This window comes from Corythoichthys intestinalis, chromosome 18 (assembly GCF_030265065.1).
Source record: "Corythoichthys intestinalis isolate RoL2023-P3 chromosome 18, ASM3026506v1, whole genome shotgun sequence".
NCBI lineage: Eukaryota > Metazoa > Chordata > Actinopteri > Syngnathiformes > Syngnathidae > Corythoichthys > Corythoichthys intestinalis.
Window position 1 is genome coordinate 38,186,865 of NC_080412.1, and position 20,939 is coordinate 38,207,803.

General features: G+C 39.6%; 1 protein-coding gene across 17 annotated transcripts in view; it reads left to right on the forward strand.

Annotated features, from left to right (window-relative positions):
* Positions 1-8,304, forward strand: part of nrxn2a (neurexin 2a) — a 496,353-nt gene extending 488,049 nt beyond the window's left edge. For 13 of the 17 annotated variants that reach the window (XM_057820422.1, XM_057820428.1, XM_057820427.1 and 10 more), the window contains one exon: positions 464-8,304. In XM_057820422.1, coding sequence (XP_057676405.1) covers positions 464-1,266 — 803 coding nt within the window. In that variant the 3' untranslated portion in view covers positions 1,267-8,304. The remainder of the gene's footprint in view (positions 1-463) is intronic. The other 4 variants (XM_057820438.1, XM_057820437.1, XM_057820439.1 and 1 more) reach the window with 1 other exon arrangement.
* Positions 8,305-20,939: the final 12,635 nt, after the last annotated feature.

The following is a 20,939-nucleotide window of genomic DNA, read 5'->3' on the forward strand; positions in this document are numbered from 1 at the left end:
AAATATATTTAAAAAAGGCATGGCCGATATTTTATACTCTTTATTATACTCTGAAAATGACGTGATCGGACCCCATCGATCGGGACATCTCTAGTTCAGTGTTTTTGTTGGTCCCGTGTTTGCTTCCGGTGTCTTCCTGTATATTTGTGTCTTCGCGTGTGCCTCTTTCAGCATTGATACGCTATCCACCCACACTTTGCCTAGACATATTTTACTCGAGACCAAAGCGGCGACTCTCATTTGTGTATGACCTCATGCAGTTAATGTTGGCTAGTCTCACAGTGTAAAATGATCATTAAGAAAGTATCACTTGTACGGTGGTTAATGGTAATTTATTCTTTACTGATATTCTACTTAATGAGCAGATTGCGCCTCTACGGTAATGAGCGCAAGTGTTCGGGCAGAATTTTAATGCTGTTCTAATTTAGGATCCCCCCCCCTACCTTTTCTGTTTCCTTTTTAGGAGGTGAATTAGTGTTGCCTATTATAACAGTGGATTCCCTTGAGCCCCCATCCATCGCCACCCGTTACCCCGTCATCCCTCCTCCCCCTACCCTCCTGTCCCCTTTCGAAACCACCAAAGAGTCTGTGATAGTCCCCCCTCATCCTTCCTGTCCCCCAGACCAGGAGGACTGTGGTGACGCCGTGGAGGTCTCGGCCTTCGGCTCCGGGGAGATGACGGAATCGGATGACGAGGACTTTTACAATAATAACAACTCCCCGTTGGTCACTGACAGGACAGTCCTTCCGCCGCCTCCCGCCGGTGAGGGCGGAGTCCAGAAACCCCGCCCCTTACCCCCTTATGTTCCCACCACCAACCCCAACCAGCTCCACATCCCCGCAGGCAAAATGAACACCCGAGACCAGGTGCTTCTGCCCCCTGCTCCCCCATCCTCCCGAAACACTCCAGGACTAACTTACCCCCCCAATTTTCCCCATGTGCCCACAGCCGACCCCACCGCCTCCGACGAAAAGATCCAACCGGGCGCCGTGGAGGTGATCAGGGAGTCCAGTAGCACCACGGGGATGGTGGTTGGTATCGTGGCTGCTGCTGCTCTCTGCATTCTAATCCTCCTCTATGCCATGTACAAGTACCGCAACCGGGACGAGGGCTCCTACCAGACAGACCAGGGCCACAATTTTGCCAACAATTTCGCCGTGGAAGGCAACGGAGCGGTGGTCAAAGACAAAAGCACAGCGACGGCCTCCGTGGCCAAGGCAATCACAAAAGGCAAAAAGAACAAGGACAAAGAATATTACGTATGAGTAGGCGGGCCGGGACTGAGAGGATGTGAGGGTGCTCCACTTTCCAATCACCGTCATTTGGTTTTCTTTTTCTCCGATTGGACGTCAGACATTTCACAGGTAATTAAAGGCAACTGTCAAACGCAGACTTAATACTAACTTACTCACAGTTGCACAGCTCCCATAACGCTGTCGTCCGTCACCCACTTCTCGTAAGTGCTTCTTTTTATGTTAACAACTGAGGAAGAGTCATATCCAGTGTTGCTTTGTACATAGCACGGATATGATGCAGCGAAAGGAACCGAGGTCGAGTTCCCTCAGTGTTTACTTTGTAACCTGTCTCAAGTGTCGACGTCTGACCTACTGATCGAGTGGCTTTAGAACGTCAACACAACCTTGTATTTGTCATGTAAACTGTGAACCTGTGCGGTTTAATTCCAATGACCCCAAAAAAATCTATTACCCTAATTTTCCTACCATAAGGCACACCTGACACCAAATTTGGCACGAAAATGGCATTTGTTCATAGATAAGCTGCACTGGACTACAGGCCGCAGCTGTCCTCACTATATCGTGGGATATTTACACCAAAAGATATTAACCGGTAAAACTTTATTTGACAGCGCCATCATACGACTGTCAAAAGACCAAATGAAGCACCATGAAGCTTTGAACCAATTGGCTGCAAAGCTTCAAGAAGCTTCATTTGGCCATCACTGCTCCCTTGGGGGAGACAGTCAACCTCTGCTGCCATCTGTTGTCAACACTGTTGTCATCCAACATGCCTCTTAGCATGCATTGCAGCGCTACAGATGTAAATAACAATCAAAAATCATTTTCTGTGCTAAATATTTCTTCTTTATGGGTGAAACATGGTAATATAACAATGGTCACGATGCAGAAATTGCAGACATCAAGGAGTGGTCGAGATTTTCTTTTTCATATATTTACCTTTTTAAACGTTTTTTTTTTTTTTTTCTCTCTGGATCAATTATTTATCATCTAAGATTTCGGAAAAAAATGTGACAGAAACAGATAAAATACAGTTAAGCGATAGTTATGAGATAAATATCCCTGACGTTTTTTACAGACGCCATTTTTTTTCATTGTGACATAATTTGTTTAAAAGTTTAAAATATGCGAGTGAATAATTTTTTAGTCGTTTTTTTTTTTTTTTTTTTTTTTTTTTTTTATGAACTATTAGACATCAATTAATGATTCTAAGCTAAAAATGACAGACATTTTGAATAATAAATATAATTATCTTCTTTTTATGGCTGGGTTGAAACAAAAGCGGTTGTGCGACGTCTGTAAACGGGGGTTTTCAGGGTAAAACGGACAAATTAAAAATAGTTCGGGGGCTTAATACGCCATGAATCTGCGATGGCAGCATATAGACATGTTCTATCAAAGACAACAGTTGTTTTGGCTTAAAATACAGCAGTTTCTTTTAAAGAGGAGTGCAAGAGCAGAAACTGCTTTTTCAGTCTTGTCTGTTTTCCGCCATATGCATATTTTAATAAATGGTTTTTAACCACTTCAAATGTAATAATTATGATAAGTTTTAAACATGTTACTGTCCCACCAAATTATTTTTAAACAAGAATGAATTAGCAAAATACTTGTCTTTATTCAATGCTTCATTGAGTGAGTGCACTCAAATCCATTCACGTTGCTGAGAGCATTTACACTCATAATGAGTTGCCACAGCAATCTACCGCTAGTGTAGTTAGTGCTTAACAAGCTAAACAATTCGGTGCCTTTGAAGGTGACGCTCCCAAGCTTCTCTGGCAAGATCAAAGCTTACCGCCTGTCAATCATCGTTAAATTTAACAAGTAACTCCAGTGCACTGCCTGCCCAAGAAAAGCAGCAGGATGGGGAGTGAAAGACTGTACGTTATCGGATCGCGACGTCTCTATAAAATGCTGTATTTATTTCTTTTTTAAATTGAAAAAAAATCCACCATGGACTGAGGACGCGAAGTAGTGAGGGATCACTGTACTGCAAAAATCCATTTGGAAAAAATCATTCAGCACGAGAAAACTGATTACAAACATATTTCACGAGAGCCTTGGAACAGTGTGCTCGAGGATTGGAATATTACATGTGCCTTTAAATTTTCCATTCTTTATTTCAAGCATTGAAATCAAGTCTCAATGGATCAAAAACACTTTCCTCATCTGTTGAGGACCTTCTTTTGTTGATTTGGATCTATGCTTGGGGTCATTATCATGCTGAAAAAGGTTAGATTTCTCTTCAGCGTCAACCCTGGAACAGTACACGTGGCCCTCAACCTTGTTGAAACCTCCAGTTCCAGCGAAAGAAAAGCAACCCCAAATGTATTAAAACATGCGTCAGCGTGCTTTTCATTTCACGGTGCACACACCTAAACAACCTGCTTCTATTTTTCCTTAATGAATTTGTAGTGGGGGGAAAAGCCAAAACACTATACAGTGCTTACAGTAACGTAAAGTATTTGAACACCCTGCAATTTGGAAGTTCTCCCACCTAGAAATGATGGGCAGGCTTGATATTTTCATAGTTGGTGCTTGTCCACTGTGAGAGACGATCCCAAAAAATCCAGAAATCACAGTGTATGGTTTTTTTAATCAATTTATTTGTATTATACTGCAGAAAATAAGTATTTGAACACCTGAGAAAATCATTTGGTACATATTTGGTACAGCCTTTGATTACTATTACAGAGGTCAAACGTTTCCTGTAACTTTTCACGTGGTTTGAACACACTACAGCAAGGATTTTGCAGCACAGCTCCTCACAGGTCTTCTCTAGATCAATCAGGTTTCTGGGCTGTCACTGAGATACACGGAGTTTGAGCTTCCTCCAAAGATTTTCAATTGGGATTAGGTCTGGAGACTGGCTGGGCCATTCCAGAACCTTGACATGCTTTTTACCAAGCCACTCTTTGGTTATTCTGGCTGTCTGCTTTGGGCCATTGTCATGTTGGAAGACCTAGTCACGACCAATTTTCAATGCTCTAACTGAGGGAAGGAGGTTATTCCCCAAAATCTAACATTACATGGCCCTGGGGATCCCCAAAATCTAACATTACATGGCCCTGGTGATCCTCTCCTTAATACCGTGCAGTTGTGTAGGCCCACATGCAGAAAAACACCTCCAAATCATGATGCTACCACCCCCATGCTTCACAGTAGGGATGGTGTTCTTGGGATGGTACTCATCATCATTCTTCCTACAGACACCATGAGTGGAATTAAGACCAAAAAGTTGGCTGGCTGTCTGCTTTGGGCCATTGTCATGTTGGAAGACCCAGTCACGACCAATTTTCAATGCTCTAACTGAGGGAAGGAGGTTATTCCCCAAAATCTAACGTTACATGGCCCTGAGGATCCCCAAAATCTAACATTACATGGCCCTGGTGATCCTCTCCTTAATACAGTGCAGTCGTGTAGGCCCACATGCAGAAAAAACCCTCCAAATCATGATGCCCTGCTTCACAGTAGGGATGGTGTTCTTGGGAGGGTACTCATCATCATTCTTCCTACAAACACCATGAGTGGAATTAATACCAAAAAGTTGGCTGGCTGTCTGCTTCGGGCCATTGTCATGTTGGAAGACTCAGTCACGACCAATTGTCAATGCTCTAAGGCAGGGGTCCCCAAACTAACAAAAAATAAAATTTGAAAAAAAAATTTGGGGAAAAAAAAAAAAAACCTAGTGAAAAGTTACAGGAAACGTTTGTCCTCTGTAATTGTAATCAAAGGCAAATATTGACATTTATTTTCTCAGGTAGTCAAATACTTATTTGCAGCAGTATAATACAAATAAAATGATTTTTAAAAATCATACACTGTGATTTCTGGATATTTTTTTATCTTGTCTCACAGTGGACAAGCACCAATTATAAAAAATTTCAAATTTTATTTATTTATTTTTTTTCCAATAGTATTATTTATTTCCTGGCTTTTTTCTGTGACGAACCCAGAGAGGGTTATTTGGTTATTATTTATTTAATTATTAGTGTTATATTATATTATTATTTTATTTACTTTTGTTCCGTGAAGAATCCAGAAAAGGTTATTTGATTGTGGCTTTCTGAAAAACAATAGATCTTTACATTTTGGCACTCTTGCAATCGTCACACCTTTTCTGTGGCCCTCACAGGAAAAAGTTTGGGGACCCCTGCTCTAAGGGAAGAAGGTTATTCCCTAAATCTCACAATACATGGCCCTGGTGATTCTCTCCTTAATACAGTGCAGTCGTCTAGTCCAGGGGTCCCCATCTGCCCGGCCGCCCGTTAACACGATAATTTTGACAGCCCTAATATAAACACATAATAAAATAAATAATAGCCCATTTAAATAAAATTGAAATGAGCTAAAACAGCTGTAATTAAATAATAAGAATAATACACAGAACCTGCTTACACAATTAAATCTATTAATTTCTGTGTGGCGCTTTAACTTGAGAAAATCCACCAATAAAGCTTTTGAAAACCGTTCATAAGAAAAAGATTCATTGAGGCATTTCATTTGTAAAATACATGTGAAAATCTTTGTGATTGGAATTGCTTTTCTCTTTAGCACAGGGCTTCTTTTTTCTTCTTTCTTTCAGAAAGAAAGCTGACCAATACGCGGGGTCTGAAAGGCAAATTGTGGTGTGTGTTATTATCTTTAAATTCCCCGCTACTTTTTAAGCAGAATTCTAGCTTTGTATAGGCTAATGTTCCTATTGTTGAAAGCACAAAAGTGTGTAATAAACAACTAGCACATTTATATTTCGCATTTTGTTTTCTTACTGTACCGAAAATGACCTCAAAACCGAGGTACGAACCGAACCGAGATTTTTGTGTACCATTACACCTAGGGTTGTTCCGATCATGTTTTTTTTGCTCCCGATCCAATCCCGATCGTTTTAGTTTGAGTATCTGCCGATCCCGATATTTCCCGATCCGATTGCTTTTTTTTGCTCCCGATTCAATTCCAATCATTCCCGATAATTTTTCCCGATCATATACATTTTGGCAATGCATTAAGAAAAAAATGAATAAAACTCGGACGAATATAACATTCAACATACAGTACATAAGTACTGTATTTATTTATTATGATAAATCCTCAAGATGGCATTTACATTATTAACATTCTTTCTGTGAGAGGGATCCACGGATAGAAAGACTTGTAATTCTTAAAGGATGAATGTGACTTTGTATATTGTGACTAAATATTGCCATCTAGTGTATTTGTTGAGCTTTCAGTAAATGATACTGTAGCCATTTAACTGTTCTGCCCAAATGCATGATGGGAAGTGCAACCATGACTGTGCGTAGTGGCACCAATTGATATATCTTCTCTGCGTTGGGAAATAACATAGGGTGTTAGGAAAAAGATCAACTACTACCTTTCTTCCCCACATTGCTTCCCACGACATTTCTAATTGTGGAGAGAGGGATTTTAAGGCTTTAGCCAATTATAAAAAGGCTCCAAAGACTGCCTAAATTCACTCTACTCTTTTTACATTATCTTTTAGCTCTATTAGTAAGTAAAACGGCGCCATTATAGATTGAACGCGACAGTGCGTGAGTGGGTCGTGCAGCGCATGCGTTAATTGCGTTAAATAATTTTACGTGATTAATTTAAAAAATAGTTACCGCTGTTAACGCGATAAATTTGATAGCCCTTCTTTAAGCCAAAACTAAAGACTCTGGATGAGTGTAAGACATTTTGTCTGTAACGTTAAATACAAATAGAAAAATAGAAAAATTTAAAAATATAAATATATTTAAAAAGGCATGTCCGATATTTTTTTGCCGATTCCGATACTTTGAAAATGACGTGATCGGACCCGATCGCATCTTTAATTACACCCCTACTTTTAACAGAAACAAGACCAAACCTAACTACAACGAACCACATTGGTCATAAATTGAATTAAATCCCTTGATACATACTTTCTCGAACTGTAATTACAGTATTTCATCAATGTTCCATACTACACTGGTGTAAGAAAAACGCACAGGTTGGGGTCTTTTTTCATTTTGAACAAAAAAATGCAACTCTAGCACGGTTGTGTTCACTTTCTACAGCCACTTTCTTAAAAGCAGAACAGACCGTTGTTGAGTTTTTGTGGCACACGAGCAAAAAAAAATAAGAGAACGCCTTTCATTTCTGTAATACATTTTCTCAGCCATAATGCATAATGAGGGTTTGATGCCCCGCAGCCTGCCCTGCCTCCGTCCGCAAGAGATGATCCTCATGAAAAATACAGGATGCTTAAAAAGGGATATCACTCAACACAATCTGGCTGTTGAACACCGCAGTAAGGCAGACGGGAATCATTTTTTTTCTGTGTGGTCGGTGTAGCGTTTCATTCAAAATAGGAGTAAATGTGAAAAGTTCAGTCGACACCAAGTGAAGGTATATTTGTAAACATTGCTTGTATGTATATATAGAGGCTAGCACATTGTGGATGCTAAATTACAGAGAAGATTTTAGCGTCCGAGATGCTCGTCGCTCTCCCACCTCCCTCACAGCTTCACGACGATGACCCAAAAACGCTGAGGCCCAACTTTCGGGCCGAGGAACAATTTGCTTCTTGAAAAGTGACAATGGAGCCAGCTCACTGTCCATCATGTACCCACCATTAAAAGAGAAAAAAAAACTGTTAAGGGATGATTCTAAAAGCACACAGGAAATGTAAACATATCGTGGAAACATAGATATTCCTTGTAAAGCAGCCAAACATGTATTGTTCTTTTTCTATCAGTGACTTATTCCAGGAGATGAATAATTGATGATGTGTGAATTGTATTGATATTTCTCTGATATTTCGATGTACCTTGTCACCGCTCCTCTTAACACGTTCCGTTTTAGATTGCCTTTGACTCGAGACAAAAAGCACACACTCTCCTCTGATAGCTGCAAACATCTTGTGTTCCTGCATTATTCATGGCTCAGATGAAGCTGAGAAAACACAAGGATGGGACAAACAAATGTTTTTGTTTCATTGCATTGTGCATTTTATATGTGCTGAATCTGTTACTCAATGGATCTAATAATATAAAGCCATTTCCTCTGTTGGGTTCTGTCTATATTGACTTATTTCAAGCTGTGTGATCCCCTGTTACATTTTTGTTTTTTTAATTGAAAAGTGCCATTTGACATGAGCTGCTCTGTGCTCGGAAAAATATTCCATCCCTCACTCATTGCTATTGTATAGTGTTCGTGTGAAATGGATCTCAATATGTGTACAGAACGTGCATAAAGATAACAAAAAAAAAAATACACTTGATGATATAATTTGTACACACTTGTGTTGCGTGATGCTTCTTGGACAAAATGCAACACTTTTTAGTTACGGATGCATCGGTCTGTGTTTTACGGTGGGGCAAATAAGTATTTAGTCAACCACTAATTGTGCAAGTTCTCCCACTTGAAAATGTTAGAGAGGCCTGTAATTGTCAACATGGGTAAACCTCAACCATGAGAAACAGAATGTGGAAAAAAAACAGAAAATCACATTGTTTGATTTTTCTTACTTTCAGCTACCTATTTTACTTATTTCAAGAAATCTGAGTAAAATTTACTTGAAGCACTGGCAGATCATTTCACTTATTCCTAGTAGATTTACACTGAAAACAAGGGAATTTAACTCGTTTTGAGGGGGTGTATTTTTGCAGTGTACTCTTGTTTCACTGGTGAACAAGTTCACACAGTTTAATGCTATGCTAACTCTGATGCAGGTCGGACTGTCAGTAGCAAAATTAAGGGCGTGTTTGCCACCGTCCACAATACTGACGTCTTTTCATATTACTTACAGTGGCTGCTGCTGGTGGTGGCCGAAGAGTGAGGAGGTGGCATGTATTTCCGGCGAGATTGAGTGTGTGCGTTTGTAATACATTTTTAATAATAATACATTTTATTTGTAGAGCGCTTTTACCAATGCTCAAAGACGCTTTACAGTAGGAACAGAAACAGCAAACAACGTGGACAGAACAAAACAAGAAAATAATTATAAGTTAAAAGCTAGTTTAAAAAGGTGAGTTTTTAACAGTTTTTTGAATGTGGGAAGGTCTGAACATGAACGAATGGGTTTTGGGAGTGAGTTCCAAAGCGAGGGGGCGGCAGCAGAGAAGGCTCTGTCCCCCCTAGTTCGGTGTGTTCTTTGTTTGGGCGGTGCGAGGATGTTTCCATTAGAAGAGCGGAGGTGACGGGAAGGGGTGTGGGGACAGAGAAGGTCTGTGAGGTAGGGCGGGGCCAAGTTATTGAGTGTTTTGTAAGTGAGAAGGATGATTTTGAACTGAATTCTGTATGAAATAGGAAGCCAGTGCAGTTTGTGGAGGACGGGGGTAATGTGGTTCGTATAGGGGGTCCGAGTGAGAAGGCGTGCAGCAGAGTTTTGGATATATTGTAGTTTATTGATGAGTTTGGATGGAGAACCGAAGAGAATGCTGTTGCAGTAGTCAAGTCTGGAGGTTGTGGTGGGAGGTGGAGTAAGGGGGGTCTAGTCACCTGCCAATCAAACATGCGTTTGATGGGGGGGAAATGGACCGGTACGTTAAGCAAAAAAAGGGGTAAATATAAATCTGAACATGATGAGAATAATTCCTTTCATAATAGTAGGGTCAATTCTATCCATGCAATATATGGAAAGACAATCTAAATGACCTACAGTGGGGCAAATAAGTATTTAGTCAACCACCAATTGTGCAAGTTCTACTTGAAAATATTAGAGAGACCTGTAATTGTCAACATGGGTAAACCTCAACCATGAGAGACAGAATGTGGGGAAAAAAACAGAAAATCACATTGTTTGATTTTTTAAAGAATTTATTTGCAAACCATGGCGGAAAATAAGTATTTGGTCAATACCAAAAGTTCATCTCAATTCTTTGTTATGTACCCTTTGTTGGCAATAACGGAGGCCAAACGTTTTCTGTAACTCTACACAAGTTTTTCACATTCTGTTGCTGTTATTTTGGCCCATTCCTCCATGCGGATCTCCTCTAGAGCAGTAATGTTTTGGGGCTGTCATTGGGCAACACGGACTTTCAACTCCCTCCACAGATTTTCTATGGGGTTGAGATCTGGAGACTGGCTAGGCCACTCCAGCACCTTGAAATGCTTCTTACGAAGCCACTCCTTGTTGCCCTGGCTGTGTGTTTGGGATCGTTGTCATGCTGAAAGACCCAGCAACGTCTCATCTTCAATGCCCTTGCTGATGGAAGGTGATTTTCACTCAAAATCTCTCGATACATGGCCCCATTCATTCTTTCCTTTACACAGATCAGTCGTCCTGGTCCCTTTGCAGAAAAACAGCCCCAAAGCATGATGTTTCCACCCCCATGCTTCACAGTGGGTATGGTGTTCTTCAGATGTAATTCAGTATTCTTTCTTCTCCAAACACAAGAAACTGTGTTTCTACCAAAAAGTTCTATTTTGGTTTCATCTGACCATAACACGTTCTCCCAGTCCTCTTCTGGATCATCCAAATGCTCACTAGCGAACCGCAGACGGGCCTGGACGTGTACTTTCTTCAGCAGGGGGACACGTCTGGCAGTGCAGGATTTGACTCCCTGGCGGCGCATTGTGTTACTGATAGTAGCCTTTGTTACTGTGGTCCCAGCTCTCTGTAGGTCATTCACTAGGTCCCCCCGTGTGCTTCTGGGATTTTTGCTCACAGTTCTTGTTATCATTTTGTCGCAACGGGGTGAGATCTTGCATGGAGCCCCAGATCGAGGGAGATTATCAGTGGTCTTGTATGTCTTCCATTTTCTAATAATTGCTCCCACAGTTGATTTCTTTACACCAAGTGTTTTAACTATTGCAGATTCAGTCTTCTCAGCCTGGTGCAGGTCTGCAAGTTTGTCTCTGGTGTCCTTCGACAGCTCTTTAGTCTTGGCTATAGTGGAGTTTGGAGTGTGACTGACTGAGGTTGTGGACAGGTGTCTTTTATGCCGATAATGAGTTAAAACGGGTGCCATTAATATAGGTAACGAGTGGAGCCTCGTTAGAAGAAGTTAGACCTCTTTGACAGCCAGAAATCTTGCTTGTTTGTAGGCGACCAAATACTTTTTTCCACTCTAATTTGGAAATAAATTCTTTAAAAATCAAACAATGTGATTTTCTGTTTTTTATCCGCATTCTGTCTCTCAAGGTTGAGGTTTACCCATGTTGACAATTACAGGCCTCTCTAATCTTTTCAAGTAGGAAAACTTGCACAATTGGTGGTTGACTATAGACTTATTTGCCCCACTGTATGATTGCATAAACTCTCCTGATACGTCACCGGGGTCAAACTGACCCGTTTTAAATTTTAACACATCTTTTAATGTATAAGGGCAAAATTTCAGGTATTGATATTTTCATAACAATTGTGATATGTCAACTGACAACTAGTTGAATGCAGTTGCGTGGGGTGCTGAGGGTGGTGCTGCACTCCCTGGTGTTGTGGAGAAAAAAATTGAAACAATACCGTCTTTAAGTTTGGGGCACAGACTTCATAACCATATTAGCGCGACACATTCCCCAGACACTGCGCCATGCCTTCAAGGAGGGGGCTGTCCCACACTCCGCTTTAGTCGGTCGAAGTCGGTCGCAGGTATTCTAAAACACATAAAAGGAATCTGACCTTCTAGCCAGACAGCCGAAATCGCGCCAACCGGACCAGCTGGCGCACCTCCAACAACCCGGGCCAGCGAGAACCCAACATCCGGCCAGAAGGCCAAATCCTGTGCGTTCACCTTAGTCTTAACCCTTTGTCCTGTTTCCATTTTGAAAGGTTTAAAGAAGGATCACCGAGAACAAGTTGACAATATATTCGGGTCGACAGCGATCAAACAAAAAGGTGAAACAGACACGGACTCAGGCGAGGAGGCAAACTCGATCCAAGGTCACCATATCAGAAGTCAACAAACGGTTCCTGAGAAAAATGGCAACGCTTAGTGAAACATTCAGTCTTATGAAGGCTCTCACAGGGCGGCCCATGGGCAGGAAGAAGGGTGTGTTTGGGATCATTGTCTGTATGTGGACTGGACAGGAAGATTGGGGAGTTGTCAGGGCAAAGTGGGTTGTGGATTTTGCCACCTCAGTGTAACGGGGCTCTTGGAGTCTTATCAGTCGTGTTATCCATTGGATATCGGGCGTTCTCCGGAGTTCCTTTTGTTGGGACGGCGTCCCACCATATGTTCTGGACTATTTGCCCCACTGTATATCGAAAAGAATTAGGGATTTAAGCATTTATCCGCAAGAATTTTCAACGAAAAAAGCTCTTTGTCCGTGATTCCATTCAGTCAGCTTTGACCACGACAACAATGCAGGCCCCGCGCCCTTTGTCCCGTCAATTTCATTATGAAGTCTATGATTGAAAAGATCCCGTATTTAACTTTGGGGGTTAAATGTATGCGTTGAAAATTTTTTTGTTAAAATCATGGTCACCAGCTGAAACCTTGCTTGCGAACGGCTCATGTTGAATAAGGCTCTATTGGAACTGAAAAGTTAACTTGACAGAGGAGAACTTAACATGGCGCAAAAACAGTAAAACATTTCTCAAATTCAATTCGATGTCGAAAATGAAGATGATTACGATGATAGTTCTATTATGGTGCCCAGCGAGGAAAAGTTAGCTGCAGATTTAGACCGAGGAGTTCCTGAAGGAAATCTATGGTGTCTTCAAATAGGTAAGAAATGCATGCATTGTAGCTATATTATTATTTGGTGTTGCTGTTGAGCTTCACCCCTTGGTTATTCATATGCAATTTACCTGTGACGTTTTAGTTTTCAAATATGTCCGCTAGCTTAAATGCTACATTATACTAATGTTTTCAACAAATGGCTAACTTGCATAGCAAAAGTCCGCTAGCTTAAATGCTATATATTGGCGATGTTTACAACAATTGACTTAACTTGCGAAGCAAAAGTCCGCTATCTTAAATGCTATATGATGCTAATGTTTACAACAATTGGCTAACTTGCATAGCAAAACTCCGCTAGCTTAAATGCTATATAATGGCGATAATTACAACAATTGACTAACATGCATGGCGATCGCTACACAAAGCTAACTAAATTACCCCCAAGAACGGTAAGAGACGTAGGACAACCAGAGGATATATAAGAAAGACGGGTGATGGTAAACAATAGCTTGTTGAAACAGGAGAATGTCATTGTCAGTCGCGTCGATAAAAAAGCTAAAGCTACGCATAGGTCGGCTCGTTTTTTTCGTCTTTTTCAGCCTTCGACACTAAAGCCATCTCTTTAACCAAACATTTTTATGTTCTTCCACATCTCTGCCAGTCAATTTGGCACCAGGCACATCATTTTCGGAGAGAATTGGTAGGTTTAGCTCTGTAAACATCTCCTTCGTACACGATTTCCATTCATTTCCTATTAGGGACAAACGGTGGCTTGTCCCTACTTAGCAGCAGTAGCTAATGTCATGAATATTAATGAGGGAAAGTGACGTGTTGCTTGCGGTACGCCATTGACTAACTTGCATAGCAAAAGGCCGCTAGCTTAAATGCTATATATTGGCGATGTTTACAACAATTGACTAACTTGCATAGCAAAAGTCCGCTTTCTTAAATGCTATATAATGCTAATGTTTACAACAATTGGCTAACTTGCATAGCAAAAGTCCGCTAGCTTAAATGTTATATAATGGCGATGTTTACAACAACTGACTAACTTGCATAGCAAAAGACCGCTTTCTTAAATGCTATATAATGCTAATGTTTACAACAATTGGCTAACATGCATAGCAAGAGTACGCTTTCTTAAATGGTATAATGCTAATGTTTACCAGATAGTTTCTGGTGCACACAATTTGTCTGTTATTTATGAAAATGGTATTTATTTCAAAATGTTTTTTTTTTTTTTTTTTTTTAAATTTAAATTTTGACCCTTTGTGGTTTCATACAAACGGACCTTGGCAAAACTCTGGTAACGGCAGGGTTACGTCAAACAATTCCAGTTTTAATCAATGCATAAATCGTGAGAAGGCCGCAGACTCTCCCAATACATCATGATGAAATTTGACCTTACTCAAAGGTTGCACTATTCTACTAGCGACTAAAGGTAATAAATACACTTAATAATTTCACGCTTGGTGTCATTTTACACGTGAGGCGAAAATATATGAATTTTTTTGTACATGGTAGAATAGTGTTTCATACAAGTTGTAGGTCATGATATGGTTTACAAATGTCTCTTGCAATGGAATTTCATCATATGCTGGCGCTCTCCTCTCATTGCCTAACAGTGTTTCTTTCTTCTCCTCAGGCAACGCCTCAGACTGGATAATTTGGGTGCTGATGTCCACGTTGATCTTTTTGTTCATGTGAATTAAGAAAAACATGAATTACAGAAATACATATAACTCTGCCTTCACAGTTAGCAAAGAGCATATCTTGTGCAATGATTATAATTAATACATTATGGCTTCGTTTATGAATTATATATGCTTTTTTGCTGTGCCGTAGAACTGCACCGGCACATTTACATTGCGCGCAGCAGGAAAAAATACACATGTCTGAATACAGTACTCTAAACTGGTTTATTAATTAAACCTGTTTTCTCACACAGCCAGACTTCAACAGGTTGAATTACTGTAGGGGTGAAAACAATGCGGCTTGTTTTCAGCAGCTGCAATGGATAATATGCTGCTTGACTACCCCCTGCTGAATAGACAAAGAACTGTGGGATGAAGAAAAGTTACTTTGCAAAGCTTTGAAGTTTTTCCCCTCCGGAAGGTTATATTCAAGAAATCAGTGAGGAATAAAAACAGGAAAATCACAACATAGTTTGGGAAGGTTACAGTTGGGTCAAATGCGTAATGCGGAAATCCTTTTTTGCCCATCTGCCAACTGATTTGATCTGTAATCAGTTGGTCAATGTCGACGTATGACACAAAATCAACGTGCTTGAAAATGTCAAAAGTCACACGTTACACAAATCGGGTGTGTCAGAGTTCCAGAACTCGTGTCCGAAAACACCGTGAAATGGTTTTTTCTGATAATTCATAAGACTGTTGTAGAGACCCCTACCTACAGAATTCACTTCGGGTTGTATGGGGCATGTTGTACATGCTACACCAGTGTAGTGGATGATGTTGTTGAGTCTCGTAGCTCGTTGAGTAGACGTGTTGCCGTGTTCGGCTGCCCATGTCTCTCGTGACTGTAGTGTCTAGTGCCGGAAACGCGCGCAACAACAAAGTTTTCCCCCCGGAACACAACGTGCCCCATGCAAGTTCCCTAGGTCAATTCTGTTAAGAGGTAGTAGTCACTACACTGTCATAATTATGACATGACACTAAGGCTGTTCGATTTGCCTAACAAGAAAATCCCAATTATTTTCTGTCAAGTTGGATTTTCTGATATTCATTACAATTTCTTGTTAACTTACACATAACAATCCTTTTTATTTACACAACATCATAAGCGGAGTTTAAGGGGGGCCAGGCCCCCCTCTTGGTGGCCAAAAAGTGTCATTGCACATAATTGACTTTCCCATATACAGTGGGGCAAATAAGTATTTAGTAGTGATGAACGATAATACATTTTTCAACTGATATCAATAACAGATTATTTCCTGCCCCTTCCACCCGATAACCGATAATATCATGCCGATAATTCTATTCAAATATGTATGTAAAATTTTAAAGTATACAAAGATCAAATGTTACTGTGCAAAAATGTAATTTATTGCTATTTTTTCCACATCAAATGTGAACAAGTAGTAAATTCCAACATCTAAACAATGGCAGTGACATTGTGTAATGGTAAGCTTTTGGCAACAATTACTTGGAGAGTAAACAACCAAGTTGCACAAAAATGCCTTTAAAAGTAAGCCATTCCTAACATATATCACATTACTACACTGCAAAAATATCTCCTTAAAACTGGTAGAATTGGACAAACTGTTGATTGTGCACATTTGGAGGCTAAATCAAGTACATAATTATCGGATTGCATTATCGGTTGAGTTTCGTTTTATCTGCTTTATCTGTGTGACGTCATAATTGCCATTATCGGCCGATAATTATCGGGGACCGATATTATCGTACATCTCTAGTATTTAGTCAATCAATAATTCTGCAAGTTTTCCCACTTGAAAATATTAGAGAGGCCTGTAATTGTCAACATTGGTAAACCTGTGAGATGTGCTTTAATGCTTTTGCACAATAACAGTATTAACAATATTCACAATAACAGTATTAACAATATTCACAATATTTACAATAGTTATTGCAATTATGTGTGTTTAAAACTAGGTGTTATGATGATGTTTTCTCTATTCACTTATGCTTTTTAGTGTTTACACAATGGAAAGAGTAAAGTTTCTGTTTTCAGTAAACGTCACCATAATGTTTCATTCTAGTTTCTGTTCTCAGTAAATGATACAATAATAAAAGGCTGCGCTCCTCAGGGGTTAGATTAGATAAGCTTGTTGTGAGCCACATGCTCCGCATCAACCTTTCTCCTGACGGCCGTTAGCGTAAAAGCTTTATCTTCGTCTCAAGTCTGATTCTCTCTCCGCCCTCCCTCAGGTCCTTTATTATTTTATTAGTACAATAGTAAGTTTAGACCCAACAAAACCTCAACCGTGAGAGACAGAATGTGGAAAAAAAAAAAAAAAAAAAAAACAGAAAATCACATTGTTTGATTTTTGAAGAATTTATTTGCAAATCATGGTGGAAAATAAGTATTTGGTCAATACCAAAAGTTCAACTCAATACTTGGTTATGTACCCTTTGTTGGCAATAACAGGCCAAACTCTTCACAAGCTTTTCACACACTGTTGATGGTATTTTGGCCCATTCCTCGTTGCAGATCTCCTCTGGAGCAGTGATGTTTTGGAGCTGTCACTGGGCAACAGGGACTTTCAACTCCCTCCTCACCCCTTGGCGAATGGTGAGCAAAAATCCCAGAACCACACGGGGGGACCTAGTGAATGACCGACAGAGAGCTGGGACCACAGTAACAAAGGCTACTATCAGTAACATAATGCGCCACCAGGGACTCAAATCCTGCACTGCCAGACGTGTCCCCCTGCTGAAGAAAGTACACGTCCTGGCCCGTCTGCGGTTCGCAAGAGAGCATTTGGATGATCCAGAAGAGGACTCGGAGAATGTGTTATGGTCAGATGAAACCAAAATAGAATTTTAAGGTAGAAACACAAGTTCTCGTGTTTGGAGGAAAAAGAATACTGAATTGCACCATACCCACTGTGAAGCAGGGGGGTGGAAACATCATGCTTTGGGGCTGTTTTTCTGCAAAGGGACCAGGACGACTGATCTGTGTAAAGGAAAGAATGAATGGGGCCATGTATCGAGAGATTTTGAGTGAAAATCTCCTTCCATCAGCAAGGGCATTGAAGATGAGACGGGGCTGGGTCTTTCAGCATGACAATGATCCCAAACACGCAGCCAGGGCAACAAAAGAGTCTGGCAACTAGTCAGTCTCCAGATCTCAACCCCATAGAAAATCTGTGGAAGGAGTTGAAACTCCGTGTTGCTCAACGACAGCCCCAAAACATCACTGCTCTCGAGGAGATCTGCATGGTGGAATGGGTCAAAATACCAGCAACAGTGTGTGAAAAGCTTGTGAAGAGTTACAGAAAACATTTGGCCTCCGTTTTTGCCAACAAAGAGTACATAACAAAGTATTGAGATGAACTTTTGGTATTGACAATTTGATTTTCTGTTTTTTTTTTTCCACATTCTGTCTCTCATGGTTGAGGTATACCCATGTTGACAATTACAGGCCTCTCTAATATTTTCAAGTGGGAGAACTTGCACAATTAGTGGTTGACTAAATACTTACGGTATTTGCCCCACGATATGTATAAAAGTTGTAAAGCATTAAAGCAAACAACAAAAATGAATGAAATGAAGAAAAAAAAAGATTTTTATAACGGGTCAAAATTATTTTTCGAACAGATCATGTGACTAGAACCTTGGACGGTCATTTGCTTTGCATATATATATATTTTTTTTAATTAGGGCAGGGCAATTTTATTTTTCAAATGATTTTTTTCTTTGTTTGAATTTTTTTTTTTTTTTTGTGGGATTGAAGCAACTTTTGGGGATTGAATGATTTAGACACAAATGTCCTACCGATAATATGGCCCAAAAACAAAAAGGATTGCAGAAATCAAAGATTTTTTTTTAAATCAAAAATTAAGTGTTAAAATGCAAATATTTGGGTCTCAAATACTTTTTCGCATTCAAAAACTTTTTCTATGATTGAAATTTTTCTTTTTTTGATTGAAGTGGATTTTCGTTTGAAAAAAAATTTTTTTTTTAGGGCTGTCAAAATTAACGCGTTAACACGTGGTAATTATTTTTTTTAATTAATCACTTTAAAATATTTGAAGCAATTAACGCACATGTCCCGCTCAGACAGTATTCTGCCTTTTGGTAAGTTTAAAGCAAGGCTTTTTGTGCTCTCTAACAGCGAACTCTTGTGGCCGCTTTGCGACATGGTTTATTGATTTCTTGTCAGTTCAATATGGCTGCATGACGTCTCTGTTGTGCTTATATGATCCTTGGACAAGATTTGTCCGTAAGTATGGTTGTTGTAAAGAATGTACATATTATGTTAGTAAGCGAAATGTTATATTTTTTGTATGAGACGCTTTTTGTTTATGTTTAGTGAACCTGTATAGCGTGCTAAGCTAACGTTGTTGCTAATGCAATGCTTGTGTACTTTTTTTTGGTTGTTTTAAGACGGTGTAAAGAGGACAATGGTTTGAGGCCATTTTGTTAATAAATCAGATGAAAAAGGAAGAAGTCTGATTATTAAGGCGTCGTTCACTAGCTGTCTAGCTTTGGAAAAAGTAGACGCTTCGGAGTGAGGACAGCATAGACAGATTTAAATGACAGTAGAGTGAAATGCCCACTACAGTCCTTATGCACCGTATGTTGAATGTATATATCCATCTTGTGTCTTATCTTTCCATTCCAACAATTTATTTTACAGAATATATATATAATTCACAGAAAAATATGGCATATTTTATAGATGGTTTGAATTGCGATTAATTGCGATTAATTACGATTAATTAATTTTTAAGCTGTAATTAACTCGATTAAAATTTTTAATCGTTTGACAGCCCTAATTTTTTTGTTTGAAGCAACTTATTTTTTGATTGAGTAATAAAGACACATATGTCCTAGCCAAAATGTGGCCCAAATGGAAAACAACATTACTTCAATCAAAAAACAAAAATTGACTTCAATCAAAACAAACGTTCAAAGAAAAATAGCTTTCAAATGCATTTTTTTTTTTTGTTTCAAATTTATTTTTGCATTCAAACACATTTTTATTTTGATTGAATAATGAAGACACAAATCTACCTCCATATGGCTCTGCCCAGGGGATGCAATTTTTTTGGCACATTGGCACAACACCGGCGGGCGAACCATATTCAATGGATGACGATCTTGGCGAAAAGTATAGCTGTCCTAAGCAGCCTGATTTAGAATTCCCCTCAAGAATAATGGGAAACAAAAAACGCTAATTTCCCACTCATTATTATACATATTCTTGTAAGTTAGTTTTACAATTGTACAAAACCTAAACGTCATTTTGATAATTAATAATAATATTGGAACAACGCTGAATCAGTGTTATGTTTACCTTCATTTTCAACCATGACGCCATTATTGCTTTCAAATGTGCCTTTATTTAAAGGTCCTGCTTTATTGACAGACAGTAGAAACAGCTAGGCTGACAGATAAAATATTATACTGAATAAATAATCAAAATAAAAATGTCTAGATTTCAAATTATTTTTTAATAACGCTCTGTAAAGATATTTCCTCCTCTTCAGTCTGACGAGCTTCGCTGCAAACCTTGCCACCAACGCAGTCTGGGGCATAGCGTAGCTACTTCTGCACAACAGCAGCAAATGCATATTCTGACACATCCGTCCCCATCGCCCTCTTCAGTGAATCTGAAGAATACAAACAAAACAGCATTCACAGTAAATTCATATCATGGAATATAAGCAGATGTCATGGGTTAGTTTAACATACAGTGGTATGAAAAAGTATCTGAACCTTTTAGAATTTTCTCACATTTCTGCATAAAATCATCAAATGTGATCTGATCTTTGTCAAAATAAAACAGATGAAAAAACTGTGTCTGCTTTCACTAAAACCACCCAAACATTTATAGTTTTTCTTATTTTAATGAGAATAGTATGCAAACAATGACAGAAGGGGGTAAAATAAGTAAGTGAACCATCACATTTAATATTTTGTGGCCCCCCCTTTGGCAGCAGTAACTTCAACCGGACGCTTCCTGTAGCTGCAGATCAGTCTGGCACATCAATTAGGACTAGTCTTGGCACATTCTTCTCTACAAAACTGATGTAGTTCAGTCAGATTGCTGGGATGTCTGGCATGAATTGCTGTCTTTAGGTCATGCCACAGCATCTCAATGGAGTTCACGTCTGGACTTTGACTTGGCCACTCCAGAATGTGTATTTTGTTCTTCTGAAACCATTCTGAAGTTGATATACTTCTGTGTTTTGGATCATTGTCAGCATCCTTCCTCTTTTTAGCGTAAACTGTCTTACCGACGGCCTCAAGTTTTCCTGCAAAAACTCCTGTTAAACTTTTGAATTCATTCTTCCATTAATGATTGCAAGTTGTCCGGGCCCTGAGGTAGCAAAACAGCCCCAAATCATGATGCTCTCTCCACCATGCT